The sequence below is a fragment of the Mus musculus genome, chromosome 11, assembly GCF_000001635.26.
Source record: "Mus musculus strain C57BL/6J chromosome 11, GRCm38.p6 C57BL/6J".
Lineage (NCBI taxonomy): Eukaryota > Metazoa > Chordata > Mammalia > Rodentia > Muridae > Mus > Mus musculus.
Window position 1 is genome coordinate 116,007,876 of NC_000077.6, and position 18,958 is coordinate 116,026,833.

At 48.1% G+C, this 18,958-nt stretch overlaps 3 protein-coding genes across 11 annotated transcripts in view; 1 reads left to right on the forward strand and 2 right to left on the reverse strand.

Moving 5' to 3' along the window:
• The window catches only part of Itgb4 (integrin beta 4), a 33,688-nt gene extending 33,151 nt beyond the window's left edge, over window positions 1-537 (forward strand). For 6 of the 8 annotated variants that reach the window (XM_017314349.2, XM_006532572.4, XM_006532573.4 and 3 more), the window contains one exon: window positions 86-537. In XM_017314349.2, the coding sequence (XP_017169838.1) occupies window positions 86-225 (140 nt within the window). In that variant the 3' untranslated portion in view covers window positions 226-537. The remainder of the gene's footprint in view (window positions 1-85) is intronic. The other 2 variants (NM_133663.2, NM_001005608.2) reach the window with 1 other exon arrangement.
• Galk1 (galactokinase 1) lies at window positions 482-4,844 on the reverse strand. Its single transcript, NM_016905.2, has 8 exons — window positions 4,639-4,844; window positions 3,152-3,341; window positions 2,688-2,807; window positions 2,366-2,501; window positions 2,046-2,227; window positions 1,173-1,323; window positions 928-1,090; window positions 482-839 (listed from the first exon to the last, which is right to left on the reverse strand). Exons 1-8 carry the CDS (start codon window positions 4,801-4,803, stop codon window positions 768-770), a joined length of 1,179 nt encoding a protein of 392 aa, NP_058601.2. The 5' UTR covers window positions 4,804-4,844; the 3' UTR covers window positions 482-767.
• Window positions 4,845-14,085: 9,241 nt separating this feature from the next.
• H3f3b (H3.3 histone B) lies at window positions 14,086-18,164 on the reverse strand. Of its 2 annotated transcripts, XM_006532248.3 has the most exons (5): window positions 17,430-18,164; window positions 16,504-16,843; window positions 16,007-16,144; window positions 15,750-15,903; window positions 14,416-15,660 (listed from the first exon to the last, which is right to left on the reverse strand). In XM_006532248.3, the coding sequence occupies exons 3-5, from the start codon at window positions 16,132-16,134 to the stop codon at window positions 15,532-15,534; spliced, it is 411 nt and encodes a 136-aa protein (XP_006532311.1). In that variant the 5' UTR covers window positions 16,135-16,144; window positions 16,504-16,843; window positions 17,430-18,164; the 3' UTR covers window positions 14,416-15,531. The 2 variants fall into 2 exon arrangements, with proteins under 2 accessions (NP_032237.1, XP_006532311.1); NM_008211.3 differs by lacking the exon at window positions 17,430-18,164 and having other exon boundaries at window positions 14,086-15,660; window positions 16,504-16,629.
• Between the last annotated feature and the right edge of the window lie 794 nt (window positions 18,165-18,958).

The window sequence follows — 18,958 nt, forward strand, 5'->3', positions numbered from 1 at the left end:
AAGCCAGGGGACCCCGACTCCTGGGAACGGCCAGTGCAGAGGAGCTGGGACCTGTACTCCACCCTTCTCATCCCTTCCCTTGCAGATGGTCTAACCCTGGGGACCCAGCGCCTGGAAGCAGGAGGCTCCCTCACCCGGCATGTGACCCAGGAATTCGTGACCCGGACCTTAACGGCCAGTGGCTCTCTCAGCACTCATATGGACCAACAGTTCTTCCAAACCTGAACCTCCCCCGCGCCCCAGCCACCTGGGCCCCTCCTTGCCTCCTCTCCTAGCGCCTTCTTCCTCTGCTGCTCTACCCACGAGCTTGCTGACCACAGAGCCAGCCCCTGTAGTCAGAGAGCAGGGGTAGGTGCTGTCCAGGAACCATAAAGTGGGTAGAGGTGATACAAGGTCTTTCTGACTGCATCCCACCCTGGGTCCAATCCCACATGTAACCAAAAAAAAAAAAAAAAAAACCAAAAAACAAAAAACTGGAGCTGGCACAAGTCCCCAGCCTTTTGTTCTGCACTTAATAAAAGGTTTTGCTACTGCTTAGCCACTCTGTCCGTTCTTCACAGGCCTGCAGTAGGAACACTGACTCCCATAATCCCCATTCTTTGCCCCCAGAGCATGTTACCCACCTCTGGAGGCAGGTGGCTACCGCCATTAAGAGGCACACGTTTATTAAGCACCCAGATAGAGAAGGAGGATGCCCGAGGCAGAGCTGCGGCACACACCTGCTGCCTCCGCCTCATGCCTGTGCGTCCATCGGTCTCAGGGACACCTCACAAGCTCAGCACCTGGGCTCCATCGGCAGCTTGAGAGAGGTAGAAGGTGGCTGTCCCACTGTACTGCTCCTATGGGAGACGTGATGCTAAGGAATGGTGGCCTGGGTGACCTCTCCTGGCCCCCCCCCCCATCCCGGGCTCTGGCAAACACACCCACCTGTATATGATCTATGACAAGAGGGGCAACAGAGGCCTCCAGCAATGTGACGGTGCAGCCACCAAAGCCACCACCTGTCATGCGACTGCCATAAACCCCAGGCACAGAGAGCGCGGCCTCAACCAATTGATCCAGCTCAGGGCAGCTGACCTCATAGTCATCCCTGCAGAGGACATAGGGGTGAGGGCGACAGAGACCTGGGACCTGCCTCTGATCAAGAAGCCCAGGGCACCCAGAAAGCCTACCTGAGTGAGTAGTGACTCTCCACCATGAGACGCCCAAAGGCCTTGTAGTCTCCTCGGCTCATAGCAGCTGCTGCCTGGGCTGTTCTCCGGATCTCGCTTACCACATGCCGGGCCCGCCGGAAGCCCTCCTTGCTCATTAGCTCCCTGCCCGCTGGGAAGGAACAGAGTTCAGCAGCCCCCCACCTCATACCACCTGTCACCCCAGGATGTGGGAGAGAAATGTGGTGGGCAGCTGTTCCCTGAGCCCTCCTCAGTAAAGGCAGGGTTAAACAGGACTGGCTTGATTATCCTGGGCCTGGTTCTGAAGGCCCCCTCATCTCAGAGCTCTCTTTGTCCCGTGCAATAGGATAAACTGCATCTTCCCATCACTTAAGGTCCATAGAACACTGCAGGAAACAACATGCAGAACTCCCTTACAGGGAGCGGGCATAGAGACTGCTCAATATTCATGCTCAGCTGCATGGGCCCTTACCATGTGGGGCTTTCAAAATGAATGGGACAAAGTGCAGGCTTTGAGATCAAGAAAGTCACTCTTTCTCTACATAGCCCTGGCTGGCTTCAAACTCAGAGTCCCATCCACCTCTGCCTCCCGAGTGCAGGGATTAAGATGTGCGCCACCATGCCTGGCTTAAAAGGGCAAGCTTAAGATTTCAAGCAGGGCAGGGATGTGGCTCATTGGCACAGCACTTGCCTGGGATCTATTCCAATAGCAGCCCTGCTGGAACTGGAACCCTAGGTTTGGAGGACTGGGGTGGGGGTGAGCCGAATATAATGAATGGACTTGGGGTTGAGGGAGCAGACTGTAGGCCATATGGACATCCTAGCAGGGAGCCCGGCCATTTCTAGAACAGCAAATGGGAAGCTGGCTCTCACCCTCAAGCTCCTCCATCCGCACCTCTCGAAGGCTCTCCTTGCCCAGGGCCTGGGCCACTTCTTCACACTGTCGCCGACGAACCGGGTACTCGCTGGAGCCCAGGGAATGGCGGACATTGGAGTTGGTGATGAGCACGGCCAGCTTGGGGTCTGACAGTGGCACCAGGCTTGTTTCCAGGGACCTGGGGTGAATGACATTGGAATGGGGGGGGTGGGGGGGATGTCATAGCCAAGGGTCTGCTTCCCAGACCAGACAGCTGGCACACTCCACTAAGGAGCTCCTGGTTATGAGGTGGGGGGATATGAGGGGAGCCCCTGACCTGCAGTCAATGAGTAGTGCATAGCCTTTCTGCCCCAGCAGCGCGATGAGTTGGTCCATGATGCCACAGGGCACCCCTGCGAAGCTGTGCTCAGCCCGTTGACACACCTGGGCCCGGGCAGCTATTGCCCCCGAGTCTGCAGCACAGGGTGAGGTTGGGAAGCTGGGGGTCCAGGAGAGGGCATGGGGGGCGTGGCCACCCTGGAGCAGCAGGGCTCCATTGACAATCAGAGGGACTCCCCACCCTCCCTCCCTAAGCCAAGAAAAGGAAGAGGCTCTGGCCGCAGAGATCTCAGAGAGGGAAAGCGGCGGCTAAGTGGTACCTGGGCAGAGCTGCTGGATGAAGGTGTACGTGGCCACTTCCAGAGACGCTGAGCTGGAAAGCCCACCCCCCAGGGGCACTGAGCTGACCACCACTGCACTGAAGCCAACGAGCGGGGAAGCTGCGGGGGGGCGGGGGGAAGAAGGATGCTGATAAAGATGGGAGCGTGGACATAGGAAAAACGCGTGCCTTACCAGCCTGCTCCACTCAGGGAGCCACCCACTCTGCTGCCCTCTGAGTGTGCTGGCTTAATCTTCCTACTAGCCTTCCCGATTTAGGGTGGCAGAGGCCAGCAAGCTAACAATTGAATTCGGGCTCCTCTAATCATACAAAGGAAACCTAGGGCAAGTTCCAAGCCTCCAGAACCTCAATGGCTTTATCAGTACAATGGGATGCTCCACCCTGGAGGAATGCCGAGATGGGGTGAGATGATCCTCCCAGAAGCAGCCTGAGTGAGTCCTATACCTGGGTAATGTTGAATCACTCCCTTGACATAATTGGCCCACTGTGGGATTCCAGGCTCCAAGGACCACTGGGCTGAGGGCAGTGGGAACTGCAGTCTTTGGGGCTCGTCTGCATCTTTGGAAGTGGTGAGAAGAGAAACAAGCCCATCTGTCCGGGGGCTGCCAACCATCACGGTCACGAGCTCCAGTGCCTGGAAGGAGTAGGCATGTGTAGTCTATACCACCTGACAGAAGAAGTCCACCCAGGATCACATCATAGCCACAGAATCTATTTTTGGCTTTTTGTTTTGTTTTGTTTTTAAAGTTTTTGAAAACAGGGTCTCACTGTGCAATCCTGTCTGGAACTTTCTATGTAGATCAGGCTATCCTCTAACTAAGAGGCCCACCTGCCTCTACTTCAGAATGCTGGGATTAATAAAAGTATATGTGGGTGGAATATCCCATTGCAAATAGAAAACTCATGTCACTTGAAGTTCTAGAACAGCCCCAGGGTGACTGAAGCAACCAGGATCCAAACCCCAAGGTTCTGTCGTCTGGGACACACAGGGCCGTGAAGGGAATAGGCTTAGCTTGAAGGAGATGGGAGAAAGCGCTTCAATTAAGCGTTAGCCTTGGGGGCTCAGAGCACAGCCTTGTGGGTCTTCAGGGGCGGGGCCAGTGGTGATAGGAATGTGAACCTGGACTCTGCCCTAGCTAGCGTCCAACTGTGGGCCAAAGGGGACAGATAGTGATCTTATGCAAAAACAGGCCCAGAGGGGCTCCAGACTTCCTCCCACCTGGACCCAGCTCTGCACGCGGTAATCCCTTGTTCAGGAACTACTTATGCGCTGAGAGACCCAGGCTGAGAGTCCAAGAACCGAATGTGTAACTTTGAGGGAGTCATTAGTGCTCTGTGGATCTACTGTTTTCTCTGTAAATTCAAGGGGATGGGCCGGGGGGGGGGGGGGGGGAAGCTACATTTACACAGGTCTACCTTTGCATAGGTCTAGGTCGGTGCTGTGGGCCCAATCAAAGTCAGAGGGCTAAATAACCTCCTTTTTTTTCTTTTTCCTTGTTTTAAGAATCTTACAGCCCAAGCTGTCCTGGAACTCACTTTGTAGTTCAGGCTGATCTTGAACTCGTGGCAATTCTCATGCCTGAGCTTCCCCAGTACTGGACTATTAGGAATGCGCCACCATGCCTAATACTCTCTTATATTGCTTCCTTGGTCCTCACATTTTTAAGAGGTTCATACTTCCAAGTTGTGGGCGATGCCCCCAGAAGGCGGGCTCGAGAAGACAAACCGCACAGCCCCCCTCCCCCCAGCTCTGGCTTCCTGTCTTCGCACGTGGACAACTGCACGTCCCGGGGTCTCTCACGTCTGCTAGACCGCTTCACTCCGCCTTCCACCCGGAGGGTACCCGCCCTCCCGTGCCCCCTATGCCAGCCCTTCCCTACCGCAGGCCGGGCCAGCACACACAAGGAAGGGTCCCCAATGCGGCCCCTCACCATGGGCAGCACCAGGCCCTGGTTGTAGTCCGTGTGCTCCCCGATGAGGTTGACGCGGCCCGGCGCCGACACTGCCAGCTCCGGCTCGGCTCCAAACTCCTCCATGAAGGCCCGGCGGGCCTCGGCCAGCAGCTCCTCGACCCGGGGCGGTCTCCAAGCAGCCATGACGCTCGTCTGCAGCTGGGCGCACCGCCCCGCGGGATGCTGGGGGCGGAGCCACGTGGCGCGGACTTACATTCCTGTCCTTCGCGGGACCCCGCCCCCGCTACGACGGCCCCGCCCATCCCACCTGCAGAGCGGGGTCCAAACTTAGCTCTCCAGCGCAAGCCAACGCGGCAGCTGACAGCTGGAGGAAGAGACTCGGTTGCAACTTGTATCTTCGGTGATGTCCTAGCAGGAGTTTGGGGCTCCCACTTGAGTAGCAGTTAACACAAATGGAGATCTGAACTTCCCATCCATCCCTGAACCTGGAGCCTCTTAATGCGCTCCCATCCCCATCATCATCATCCCTCACACAGCCAGGGCAACACCAACACGAGCTGGCAACAGGAACAGCTGAGTGTCCCAGAGGATCTAGCGAAGTTATGCTAAGTCGTCAGCCCCTGGTCGGTCATGTCTCTAACAGGATGATGTGGTACACAGTCTAGGGATAAACAAGGAGAGCCAAGGTTCGAAGCCTTTTACAGGCTCCTTCTCTGGCTCCTGGCGATGGAGGACTGAAGTTCATCTCATCCAGTGGCCGGCAGGAAGCAAGCTCAGGCACTCCTCGATGACGCAAAGGCTACTGCAAAGATGGCTAATGTTGTTGGCCCCTAGCAGTTGCTTCCTCCACAAGAGCCTTGGTCTCAGAGACATGACCATCTAAAGCCTTCATGCTGGCCCAAATCTTTGCCTGGATTCCTAGCTATTCCTGGTCACCTTGTGTGAAACCTTCTAACAGAAGGACTAAAATGTAAGACAGTAAGAGTGGAGAACGGTAGGGGGTGTAGCTCAGTGGTAGAGAGCACATGCATTCAAAAGAAACACACAAATAAATGTACTATCTTATTCAAAAATTAAATAATTTCCAAGCCAGGCATAGTAGTCCATCTCAGCACATGGGAGACTCAGGCCGGAGGAGCGGCAGTCTGAAACCAGTCTGGGCTAAGATTCTGTCTAGAAAACAAATAAACAGGTTTTGTTAACAAAAGACATGTAAATCAAGAAAGCAGTATGTGGGGCTGGAGAGATGGCTCAGTGGTTAAGAGCACTGACTGCTTTTCCAAAGGTCCTGAGTTCAAATCCCAGCAACCACATGGTGGCTCACAACCATCCGTAATTAGATCTGACTTCCTCTTCTGAAGTGTCTGAAGACAGCTACAGTGTACTTACATATAATAAATAAATCTTTAAAAAAAACAAAACAACAAAAAAAGAAGGTGTGATCTTCTAAAAAAAAAAAAAAAGAAAGAAAATAAGAAAAGAAAGCAGTATGTGAGCCAGGCACGGTGGCACACAGCTTTTTAATCCCAGCACTTGGGAGGAAGAGGCAGGAAGATGTCTGAGTTCAGAGGCCAGCCTGGTCTACAGAGTGAGTTCCAGGACAGCCGAGGGAGAAGAAGAAGAAGAAGGAGAAGAAGAAGGCGGCATTCAAAACAATCAACAAGAAGGAAGAGAGGAAGAAAAAAAGAAAGAAAGAAAGAAAGAAAGAAAGAAAGAAAGAAAGAAAGAAAGAAGCAAGCTCTAATAGCACAGGTCAGTACTCAGGAAGCAGAAGCAGGCAGATGCAGGCAGAAGTAGGGTTGTGGCAAATTCAAGACCAAGGTACCTTACATAGGGCTACACAGTGAGACCCTGTCTCAAGTGGGATAAGGAAGGATGGGGAGGGGGAACGGGACTGGGACAGAGACAGGACTGAAGGGACAGGATGGCTGGAGGACTTTGATAAATCCCCGTATTCCCAGCATCTAAGAGGCAAACACTAAGGAATCCTAGCCAGGTATGGCGGCATATACATTTAATCCCAGAACTCAAGAGTTGGAGACAGGCAGAAGATCTGGAGTTCAAGGTCACCCTCAGCTACATAGTGAATTCCAGGCTAGCTCCTACTAGGTAAGACCCTGGGTCAGGAAAACGGACAATCCAAACAATAACAAATCCTGTTGACTAATTTCTTTTGACAGCCTGTTTTTGAATACACTTCAATACAGCAATTTTTTTCTTTTTTGCATAACTCAAAACAAAAGGCAAGTCTTGTGACCTTTGGGGCTGTCTGAAACGAAAGTCAGAAGCCACGACCAGCTCCAAGGCACCGTGCTGTTGTGTCAGAGTTGGACGCAGCGGCCCCGTCTCTGCTCACATTCTCTACCCAGCTCAGTTCGAAATCTAACAGCCCACAATTCTGTTGAGTGGACCTTGGGTCACAGACTCAACCTGGCTGAACTTCAGCTGCTCCTTTCTGCAATAGGGCTGTGATTGTCTCTTTGCTGTGATTGGTTCCTTTATGTCTAAAGTGCCCAGCAGTGCACCTGATACTTGGGAGCGCGGATTAAGTGTTTGCTCTCGTTATCAGACTTCCATTAATTCAGCTGGCATTATTAGACTCTCCTTTGTGCAACTGGCCAGAAAGATAAAAGGCCTGGAGGCTCCCACCATCTGGTCGGGAGGCAGACAGTCTCAAACCTGACCTCCTCTGATCTAATTACACCCTATGCTTGCTGAGGAATGGGGATCTTAGTTTTTAGGCACAATGTGTTACCCAGGTTGGTCTAAAACTTTTTTTAAAAATTTATTTAACAGGGCTACAATAGTGAGACCCTGACTCAAGCACACATGCGCGCACTAGCACACACACACACACACATGTGCACGCACACACATCTGGTGTGATGGTAAACACCTAAATTCCAGCATTCAGAAGGCAGTGGCCAGTGGATCTTTGGGAGTTCAAGGCTAATTCAAGACAAGATCTCTCATCCTGGCAAACTTGGAATTCACTATGTAGAGCAGACTGGTCTTGAGTCACAGGGAACTCACAGACATCTACCTGCTTCTGTCTCCCTAGTGCTGGGATTAAACACCATGTCTGTCCTTATTTATTTTTTATTTTTTGTTTTAGTTGGCTGGGTTTGGTTTTAGGAGACAAGGTTCCTCTGTGTAGCTCTGGCTGTCCTGGAACCAGCTCCGTAGACCAGGTTGGCCTCAAACTCAAAGACCTGCCTGCCTCTTGTTTCCTAAATGCTGGGATTAAAGGTTTGTGCCACCTCTGCCTGGCTGGCTTTGAACTTCCCAATCTTCCTGACTGGGCTTCCAAAATGCTCAGATTACAGACATATGCTCCATGGAGAGTTGAGTGAAAAATTGCCTTCATATGCACACATAGCTGAGTACCTGCTCTCCGTTCAATAGCATTGTTTGGAGGAGGTTATGAAGTTAGGAGGTGGAGTTGGCCAGAAGAAATATGCCACTGAGAGTGGCCTTGAAAATATAGAGTTGCCAGGTGGTGGTGGCACACGCCTTTAATCCCAGCACTTGGGAGGCAGAGACAGGTGGATTTCTGAGTTCGAGGCCAGCCTGGTCTACAGAGTGAGTTCCAGGAAGACAGGGCTACACAGAGAAACCCTGTCTCAAAAAAAAAAAAAAAAAAAAAAAAAAAAAAAAAAAAAAAGTATATAGTCAAGCATGGCCTAGGGGTGCATGCCTTTAATCCCAGCCCTGGAGACAAGAAGCAGCCAGATCTCTGAGTTTACAGAAGGAGTTCAAGGTCAGCCAGGGCTACAGAGAAACCCTGTCGCAAAAACAAACAAACAAACAAACAAACAAATAAGTAAAAACTAAGACTGTGGCATGCCTTTAATCTGAGTAATACCAATCAATCCGAGTTTGAGACCAGCCTGGGCTACGAGGTGAGTTTCCAGGCTAAACAAGCTTATATAGAGGGGCCCTACTCCCTTTTAGATTCTGTCTTGTTAAGGAAATTTGTTCAGAAGGAAGTGTGCTTTGACCTTTGACTCTCCCTCCTGTTTCCTTGGCAGATGTCACAATACTGTAGGAAGGTAGCATCTTAATTTGGATACTACATCTCCAAGGTCTGCCTCCACTCTGCTGGCCAAGGAACTGACGTCAGCACAGCTAAGGGGTGAGAGCACACAGAACCATTCGTCACCAGAGCGTGCAGCGCAGAGCGGGACTACCTAGAGGCCGCTAAGGATTATTTGCCCCTTCTGAACGAAATGTGCATCTCTTGGGCCTCCCTTTTCTTTTCTTTTCTTTTTTTTTTAAGATTTATTTATTTATTATATGTAAGTACACTGTAGCTGTCCTCAGATACTCCAGAAGAGGGCATCAGATTTCATTACGGATGGTTGTGAGCCACCATGTGGTTGCTGGGATTTGAACTCAGGACCTTAGGAAGAGCAGTCAGTGCTCTTAACCACTGAGCCATCTTACCAGCACCTCCCTTTTCTTTTCTTTTTTCTTTTCTTTCTTTTCCTTTCTTCCTCTTTCTTTCCTTCCTTCCTCCTTTCTTTCTTTCTTTCTTTCTTTCTTTCTTTCTTTCTTTCTTTCTTTCTTTCTTTCTTTCTTTCTTTCTTTCTTTTTTTTGAGACAGGGTTTCTCTGTGTAGCCCTGGCTGTTGGCTGTCCTGGAACTCACTTTGTAGACCAAGCTGGCCTCGAACTCAGAAATCCACCTGCCTCTGCCTCTGCCTCCCAAGTTCTGGGATTAAAGGCGTGCGCTACCACCGCCAGGCAGACTACTCTTTCAGAAGTCCTGAGTTCAATTCCCAGCAAATACATGGTTGCTCACAGCCATCTGTAATGGGATCCAATGCTTTATTTATTTATTTATTTATTTAAAGATTTTTTTTTTTTTGGCCTAAGTGAGCAGGGCCAGAGAGAGAAGAAAAAGTGTCTGAAGACAGCTACAGTGCACTTATATATAAATAAATACTTAAAAAAAGAAAAGATTTTGGGCCAGGCAGTGGTGGCACACCTTCAATAACAGCACTTGGGAGACAGAGGCAGACAGATTTCTGAGTTCGAGGCCAGCCTGGTCTACAGAGTGAGTTCCAGGACAGCCAAGGCTACTCAGAAAAACCCTGTCTCGAAGAAAAAAAAATTTTTTTATATATGATGAGTACACTGTAGCTGTCTTCAGACACACCAGAAGAGAGCATCAGATCCCATTAGAGATGATTGTGAGCCACCATGTGGTTGCTGGGAATTGAACTCAGGACCTCTGGAAGAGCAGTCAGTGCTCTTAACCTCTGAGCCATCTCTCCAGCCCCTCTCCCCACCCCACCCCCTTTTTTTGTCTTTTTTTTGAGACATGGTTTCTCTGCCATCCTGGCCTCAGGAATACTGAAGGCTGCTGCAGTCTTTGCTCTGCCTACAAAATGGCCAAGATGCAAAGGCTAGTCTCCCCTCAGTGGAGAACAAGAGACCCCAGTGCCCATGGGGCAGACGCCCCACATCTGGAAGAAGTCAGTAAAGCCAGGAGGCGGGTTCTTTACGCCAGTGAGATCCGTCGCTGCCTCCTGTCCCACCATTGTACCCTTTCCAGATCATCCACGATCTAGCTCCTCCAGCAGCCAGGCCTCACCGAAGCGTTCTCCTCTTGCTTCTCCCATAGTACCTGCAGAGCCAGAGCCGCCTAGCTTTCTCTGTGGGGAAGAGAAATGATGGGTGGCGGAAATGCTACTTTGAGGTGTGTCTGGGCTAAGACTGGCCACTGCTCTAAGTGGCATGGTGCTAGAGTGAGAATGGGACAACCTGGGTCACATCACATGAAGTTCTGGCTTGACCGGAGGGACAGCGCCATCTTCTGACCCTTTATCAGACATTCCCACGACACTCACTGAGGCTGCAGCTTTCACATTCCCCAGACCTACTACTGAATGGAGAAAGAACCAATCCCCAGGTCCAGAATGCTCATAACAGCCTCAACTGCCTGGGCAGTGGTACACACACACACACACACACACACACAGAGCCAGACGGTGGTGATGCTCCACACCTTTAATCTCAGCACTTTGGAGGCAGCAGCAGGCAAAGCTTTGAGTTTAAGGCCAGCCTGTTCATAGAGTGAGTTTCAGGACAACCAGGGCTACACAGAGAAACCCTATCTTTTTTTAAAAACAAAACAAAAACACTCGAAAAAAACCAAAAATCAAAAAAACAAAAAAACAAAAAACTATACAGAGAAATCCTGTCTCGGAAAAAAAAAAAAACCTAAAAACAAACAAAACAAAACAAAAACAGCATCCTTTTTTTTTTTTTTTTTTTTTTTTTTTTTTTTGGTTTTCCTAGACAGGGTTTCTCTGTGTAGCCCTGGCTGTCCTGGAAGGAACTCACTTTGTAGAGCAGGATGGCCTCAAAAACTCAGAAGTCCACCTGCCTCTGCCTCCGAGTGCTGGGATTAAAGGCGTGCGCCACCACAGCCTGGCCACTTTTTAAAAAAGATATATTTATATTTATTTCATGTATGTAAGTGCATTGTCGCTGTCTCCAGACACACCAGAAGAGGGTATCAGATCTCATTACAGATGATTGTGAGCCACTGTGTGGTTGCTGGGAATTGAACTCAGGACCTCTGGAAGAGCAGTCAGTGGTCTTAATCACTGAGCCATCTCTCCAGCACTCCCTCCCCCTTTTAAAAAAGATTTATTTTATTTATATGAGTACACTGCAGCTGTCTTCAGACACACTAGAAGAGTGCATCAGATCCCATTACAGGTGGTTGAGAGCCACCATATGGTTGCTGGGAATTGAACTCTGGACCATCTCTTCAGCCCGAAACCGTCTTGAACTGGAAAAAAAACAAACAAAAATCCAGCCTCAGTTTTCTCCACACTGCTACAGATTTGGGTTGTCTTTTTCTCCTAACTTTGCCCATGGGACAGTAGCTGTAATTGTTTATGCCAAAATGTGGACCAGAAGTCAGCCCGTGCAGATGGAGTAGCCCATGGGGAGGACATCTCCCTAAGAAAGGGACCCAGTGAAAGTTTAACCACCACTGGAATGAAGGCAGGAGGGATGCAATAAAGACCCTAGCAAGGTGCAGAAAGAAGTGAGCTGTTTCATTTAGTGAGGTGACAATACTCTCACCCCAAGGGCTCATAAGGAGGGTTAAAGATAGAGTAACCAAAGTGGATACTCTAGGTTCTTATGCACAGCTGCAGAAAGGCTGGAATTAGCCCTGTTCAGTGGAAGGTTAAATCTGCAGTGAAGCAAACACTGAAGGGCCAGACCATGGGTTTTCTTTCTTGTCTAATCAGCAGCTATGTCCTGCTATGTTCCTCCTTCTTTTTTTTCCTATTTATTTATTTATTTATTTATTTATTTATTTATTTATTTATATGTAAGTACACTGTAGCTGTCTTCAGACACCCCAGAAGAGGGTGTCAGATCTCATCTCGGATGGTTGTGAACCACCATGTGGTTGCTGGGAATTGAACTCAGGACCTTTGGAAGAGCAGTCAGTGCTCTTAACCGCTAAGCCATCTCTCCAGCCCTATGTTCCTCCTTCTGCCCCTCTACCTGGTTCCAGATCTTCAGGCTCAAGTCTGGATGCCTGCCACCAGGCAAAAATGTGTTTTCAAGATCTCTAGGAAGTGAAAAGGCAGACAGCTGGCTAAGGGCATGGTTTGCTCTTCACTGGCCACTCCTGGACGTGTCCTGCCTCTGGTACCTCACTTCTTGGCCAGCCACTGGCCAACCAGTTTGAGTGCCTGAGGACAAGAGTGGAGTCAAGCAAACCTTGACTGGATGGCCTAGCTTGTGAACCTTTTGAAGGCAACATCTGCACTCCAAAGTGGTAGGCCAGAAACCAGGCTCACCCAGTCTTCCTCTCCATCTCTCATCAGTTACTGGTAGACACTGAGGCCATATTCCTAGTTAAGATTTAAAGGAAGGGCTGGAGAGCGGTTAAAAACACTGACTGCTCTTCCTGAGGTCCTGAGTTAAATTCCCAGCAACCACATGGTGGCTCACAACCATCTGTAATGGGCATCTGATGCCTTCTCCTGCTGTGTTTTATTTATGAAACAAAATATGCCTGCTAGTGGGACCAGAAAAAAAAAAGAGCACTGACTGCTCATCCTAAGGTCCTGAGTTCAATTTCTAGTAATCACATGGTAGCTCACAACCATCTAAATGGGCATCTGATGCCTTTTTTTTTTTTTCAAAGATTTATTTATAATGTGTGAGTACACTGTAGCTGTTTTCAGACACCCCAGAAGAGGGTGTCAGACCTTTTACAGATGGTTGTGAGCCACCGTGTGGTTGCTGAGATTTGAACTCAAGAGCTCTGGAAGAGCAGTCAGTGCTCTTACCTGCTGAGCCATCTGTCCAGCCTCTGATGCCCTCTTCTGGTGTGTTTGAAGACAGCAGCCAATATAAACCATTGAAGCCAGTTTTGTTTTTTTTTTTTTTTTTGGTTTGGACATTTGTCCTTACACCAAAAGCTCACTTCTACTGATTTGCCAGATATAGGCAGTTAACTTTTTATTTTATTTTATTTTATTTTGGTTTTTCAAGAGAGACAGGGTTTCCCTGTATAGCCCTGGCTGTCCTGGAACTCACTTTGTAGACCAGGCTGGCCTTGAACTCAGAAATCCACCTGCCTCTGCTTCCCAAGTGCTGGGATTAAAGGTGTGGGCACCACTGCAGGCTTCAGTCCACCTCTTTACTGAAAGTGCTGCGGGGGAGACCATACTACACACACAGGAACAAAGCTTCCCTCAGCATTTTGTGAGGTTAAAAAAAAAAAGAAAACAAAAAAAAAAAACTCATCAACTTTCCCTTTCATTAGATCCCAGTCCAAGGACAACTGTCTAGGACCAAAGACAACCATGCTTAGGCCCTGTCTAAGCCTAAGTTGCAGTTTAGTTACCTTCAGACTTTCCAATAACCAACATGCTCCAAGCCACAGACTTGGTTACTATAGGTAGCAACTCAACAAGCCAGTCGCTCAGGGCTGCCTCAGACTTTACTCAGCCCAACATAAAACAATGTGGTCAGAACTGTTTTCATTGTACTAGACTATGCTACTGCCCCTTCTAATTAATACCATGTCCATTGAGGTACATACTTATCCAAAGGGACCTAAAGTTCTAGGTGTGGCAGTACACACCTTGTAACTTCTCCTCAGGAGACTGAGAAGGGTAAGCCAGTCTGGGATACATGCAAACTCTTACACTTCTTTAGCTACTAAAGCTTCACTAGAATGCCTTGCTGAATAGACTCGGGTCCATTTTTATATTTATGCACACTAGCACTCCTTAGCAATGTGACTTATCAATGAGTCGCCAAATACACAGAGAAGTAGGAAGACTCGTAGTTAGAAGGGGCTCAACGATTATTCAACTATATGTAAAGAAAAAAATCCGTACTGGTTAGAGGCAGATGGATCTTGAGTTTGAAGCCAACCTGCTGCTCTACAGTGGGAGTTGTGGCCAAGGCTACAGAGAAACTGTTTCCCCAGGAAAAAAACTCCAAACTTACTAGTTTATTTGTAAGGCCTATTAGAAAGATCCAAAACAGCAAACTTAAAATTTCAAATATTCTAAAACCATGGGAACAAACATGTATTGTAGTTATTAAGCCCACCCATGAACCACAAGCAGATTTTGTCAGACTCATGAATTGTGTCAGCAAATACTTGCATTTTTAGAGTGTATTGGATGTTCAAATGCTTTCTGTACTTTAGCCTTTTCTACCAAGCAAATAGCTGAATCTAGGAATCTCGATTCCATATGTATTAAAAGCTTTGTATATTCAATTTAGGTTTGACACTTAGTTGAATAAACAAGTTTATTTGTAAATTTAGTCAACATACATAATTGACCTAAAAACTTCAATAGGATACTTTTAAAAACCACTTGAAGGCCATCTCTATAAAAGGGATTTTGCCAGTATAGTAACCAGGTGTAACCTAACCCATCTTCATTGGCAGAGGTCCAAGAAGTTGAAGCTGTGTTCTTACTCCCATGTTTATAAACTCTACAAGGAAAAACAAACCTTGTACAGTTTTCCCCCTTAAAGATTAAAAAGAAACGAAACCGAACTCAATCTAGGCCTAAGACCAAACACAATGAAAAGCTGCACTAACTAGATTAGTAATAGATGATGCTGGTGTGAATAGCTTGTTATTTTACTCTAGAGCCCTTATAAATAAAATCCCCGTTAGTGTTGTGTTACCAGCCAGAGGGTCAGGGGTTAGTGAACATGTGGTAGAATGAGGACTTATGCAAGGTTTAATACGCATAGCATTTTTCTACTGTTAAAAACAAATGCAGTCTAGTCAGGAAATACCAACTGGACTAAATTACACACACCTTAATGACAAGACTCCCCACCACTTGTGAATGTAAAACATTTAATTTAAAAATGTTGAACACTACAATATATAAAATAGCTATTATAAATGCACATAGTGTATTCTATAGCTGCCAGGTTTACTTTTTTTTTTTTAAAGGAAACTGTTACACTGTGGCTAAAACTTGTATCTTCAACCTTTGAAAAAGCCCACATTCTATCACAGTGATGTATGGTTAAACACTTGGATCAAGTCATAACCAGTTTTATTGCAAAAGGACCCTGTACACATTTATCAATTCTAGTACCTTAATAGCTACCCAACAAGTCATTAACATACAGAAACATGCATCATGAAAAGCAAGAAGTATCACCCATCCCTTCTGCGTATTAGCAACTTGTCACTCCTGAGCCACAGTGCTCACATCACTGAGGTCTGTGAACAGTCAGTCACTCTTCCCATTCATCCTGAGTGAAAGATGGAATGACTTAAGTACAAATGCAACATATTATAAACAATTTCTTACAAAAAAAGTCACAAATTAAACCAAAGTATTTTACAGAATTTACTACAAAATGCCATAAAAACCGCTTCAACTTAAGCTCTCTCCCCCCGTATCCGGCGAGCCAACTGGATGTCTTTGGGCATGATGGTGACTCTCTTGGCGTGGATGGCACACAGATTGGTATCTTCAAACAACCCCACCAGGTATGCTTCGCTAGCCTCCTGTTGAGGACAAGAGCAACAGCATTAACACTCCTACTGGAGCAATCAAGCCGCCGCCCCGAGTGCCACCAAGCCTTTTGTCCCTTTACCTGAAGGGCACCGATGGCTGCACTTTGAAACCTCAAGTCGGTTTTGAAATCCTGGGCGATCTCCCTCACCAATCTCTGGAATGGCAGCTTCCGGATGAGCAGCTCAGTCGATTTCTGGTAACGACGGATCTCTCTCAGAGCCACGGTCCCTGGCCTGCAGTCACCAGAAGAAGGAAGGCGTCAACGGTCAGGGAGAAGGGAGAGAGCGCCCGCCCGCAAGCCGGCGGCCAAGTCATTGTTCCCAGCCCTCTGCCTACCTGTAGCGGTGAGGCTTCTTCACCCCGCCGGTAGAGGGCGCGCTTTTCCGAGCCGCCTTGGTGGCCAGCTGTTTGCGGGGGGCTTTCCCACCGGTGGACTTCCTAGCGGTCTGCTTGGTTCGGGCCATTTTTTTTCACCTGCGAGACAAGCGACGTTCAAGGCCAGGTCACCGGGCTCCGGCTGCCAGGCGCCCCTCCTCGCCGCAGCAGATGGCGGCCGCCGCCTCCTCCCCCTCCCCTAATGACTCAGGCTGCGCCGGGCTGCGGCCTCCCCCGGGAGGGGGAGCGCGGGGAGGAGCAACTTCCCGCTCCACGGGCGGCCGGAAACACCGCGGCGGGACCTGTGAGTCACCACCGGGAAGCAGACAGGACGGAGGTGGCGGAACGCGACCGAACTCGACCTCCCGGGCTGCCTCACCGACCAGACCGTCGGCTGCCAGCGACCGCGGTCCTAAAAGCCAGGGAGGCTCCGGCCGCCGGCAGAGCCGCGAACTCACCCAAAGCCGAGTCTGGGGCCCTTGCTGAGACCGAGGCGACGCTGGAAGCGCTCGAACAAGAGCCGCAATCGGCGAGCAGAACGGGCAGATACTCCACCAACGAACGACCAAACCGCTCTGCGCTCCAAGCCCCCCGACGCCTCCATATTTATAGAGACGCTGCACGCTGCGTCAGTGCGTCACAGAACCCTGATTTGCATACACCAACGACTTTTTCGATTGGCGGGAGCTTTCGCCGACGCGCTGACATCTCCCGACACAAAGGCCGTACTTCGGGGCCGTTTCCTGATTGGCCGGTGTTCAGGCCACTGATTGGCTGTTACAATTGCTTCAGGATTGGCTGGATGCAAAGAGGAACAGACGAATCAGAGTTTAGCACTAGGGAGCTCTTCTGATTGGATAAAATGGAGCTATGTTTGGATCCTTCTCTTGGTTCCAAAGCTCTACAATAGAAAGTCAATGCAAATGAATTGCACTAGTCTCCTGGAATTTAAGAAAGTTGGGTCGGCAAGAGTCTACGACTTTTTTGCATCAAGAGACCATTTTAGAGAGATTTTGCGTAAATATAATAATAGTAATTATTACTATTATTTTAATGTAGGATGAAATTATTCCCTGAATAATTTACTTTCTGTAATTTTCATCGTTTAATATAGTATGAGAAATGTAATCCAGTCAGTCATCTTACAGCATATAGTGTTTTGTGCACTGTAAATGCATACACATTCTAAAGCATAAAGCAATTGTTTGATGGGGAAGGGTAATAGACACAAAGAATCAAAATTCAAAAAAATTATTTCCGAGTTGGGTGGTGCTGCAGGCCTTTAATCTCAGCTTTTAGGAAGCTCAAAGGCAAGCAGATTTCTGTGAACATGAGGCCAGCCTGATCCACAGGGGGTGGGGGGTTCCAGGCCAAGCAGACCTACCTACAGAGATCTTGTCTTTTATAAATCCTGGTTTGTTTGTTTTTTCTCCAGGACTACATAAACCAAGCTCCAGGTGCATGAAGGTAATATCAGAGATGGAATCAGGATCCAAAATTCAAGGTCATTCACAGCTACTTAAGTCAAGGCCAGTCTAGGATATATAAAACAGTTTCAAGAAAACAAAAAACAACAAAAGGGGACTGTTCCTTGCATCCTAGCGCTCTGGAGGCAGGCAAAGCCATGTGAGTTTAAAGGCAGGACCACACCAGCAAAAGCTACCCAGGGAGACCGTGTCTCAAAACAAAACAACAAATACCTATTTTTGCATGTTTAATTCAGGCCATCACAAAATATTTTATTTCAATGTACTTAGAGTTAATAAGAAGTTGTCAGGCATGCTGGCACACACATTTCTTTAATCCCAGCAACCTGGAGACAGAGGCAGGTGGCTTTGAGGCCAACCTGGTCTACATAGAAATTACAGAATAGCCAGAGCTACTTAGTGAGTCTCTGTCTTAAAAACCAACCAAAGGGGGCTGGTGAGATGGCTCAGTGGGTAAGAGCACCCGACGGCTCTTCCAAAGGTCTGGAGTTCAAATCCCAGCAACCACATGGTGGCTCAAAACCATCCTAACGAGATCTGACTCCCTCTTCTGGAGTGTCTGAAGACAGCTACAGTGTACTTACATATAATAAATAAATAAATCTTTAAAAAAAAAAAAAAAAAAAAAAAAACCAACCAAAGAAGTAGTAATTACCTGCTTGTATATTTCTTGAACTATTTAATTCGACTGCATGAAATAAATACACCGGAAGAGTAACAACCTCAAGAGGGTGTCATGTCCATAAGGAGAAGATAATATAAAAAATGGGTGTCCTTGTGTAATATTTGGTAATTATTACTTATGTCAAAAACCTGACAGATTTTAGAAAGATGTCTGAATGTTTTGCCTGGTTGGTGCCCGTGGGAGTTAGAATAGGGTACTGGATTTACGGTTGGTTGTGAGCCACCATGTGGATGCTGAAAATTGAATCCAGGTCCTCTGCTAAAGCAACAAGTGCTCTTAATTGCTGAGCTATGTCTCCAGCATTATAAAAATACCACTTTTGGGGACAGGGATTGCGGTTGCAAGTTTGAGTTTGAGGCCAGCTTAGTCTACAGAACAAGTTCCAGGACATCCAGGGTTACATAGAGAAACCCTGTAAAATCCCAGTCTTTATCTTGTTTAATGAATTATCAGTATAATGAAATATTCAAATATAAGACAACAAAGCAAGTCTAAGTGTTACCAGTCAAAGCCCAGAAAAGTGAGACCTACTGCCTGCAAGTCCCCATCTTCCTGCCTTGGTGCCTCCAGAGTGCTGGGATTTCAGATGTGTCAGTGAGGACATGTGCCTACTCCTTTCCCTTTGAGACAGGGGTCTCACTCTGTAGCCCAGGCTACCCTGAAAATCACTATGTATTCCAGTATATCTTGATCTTGTGACTATCCTCCTGCCTCATTCTTCCAAAGGATGAGATTGTGAGA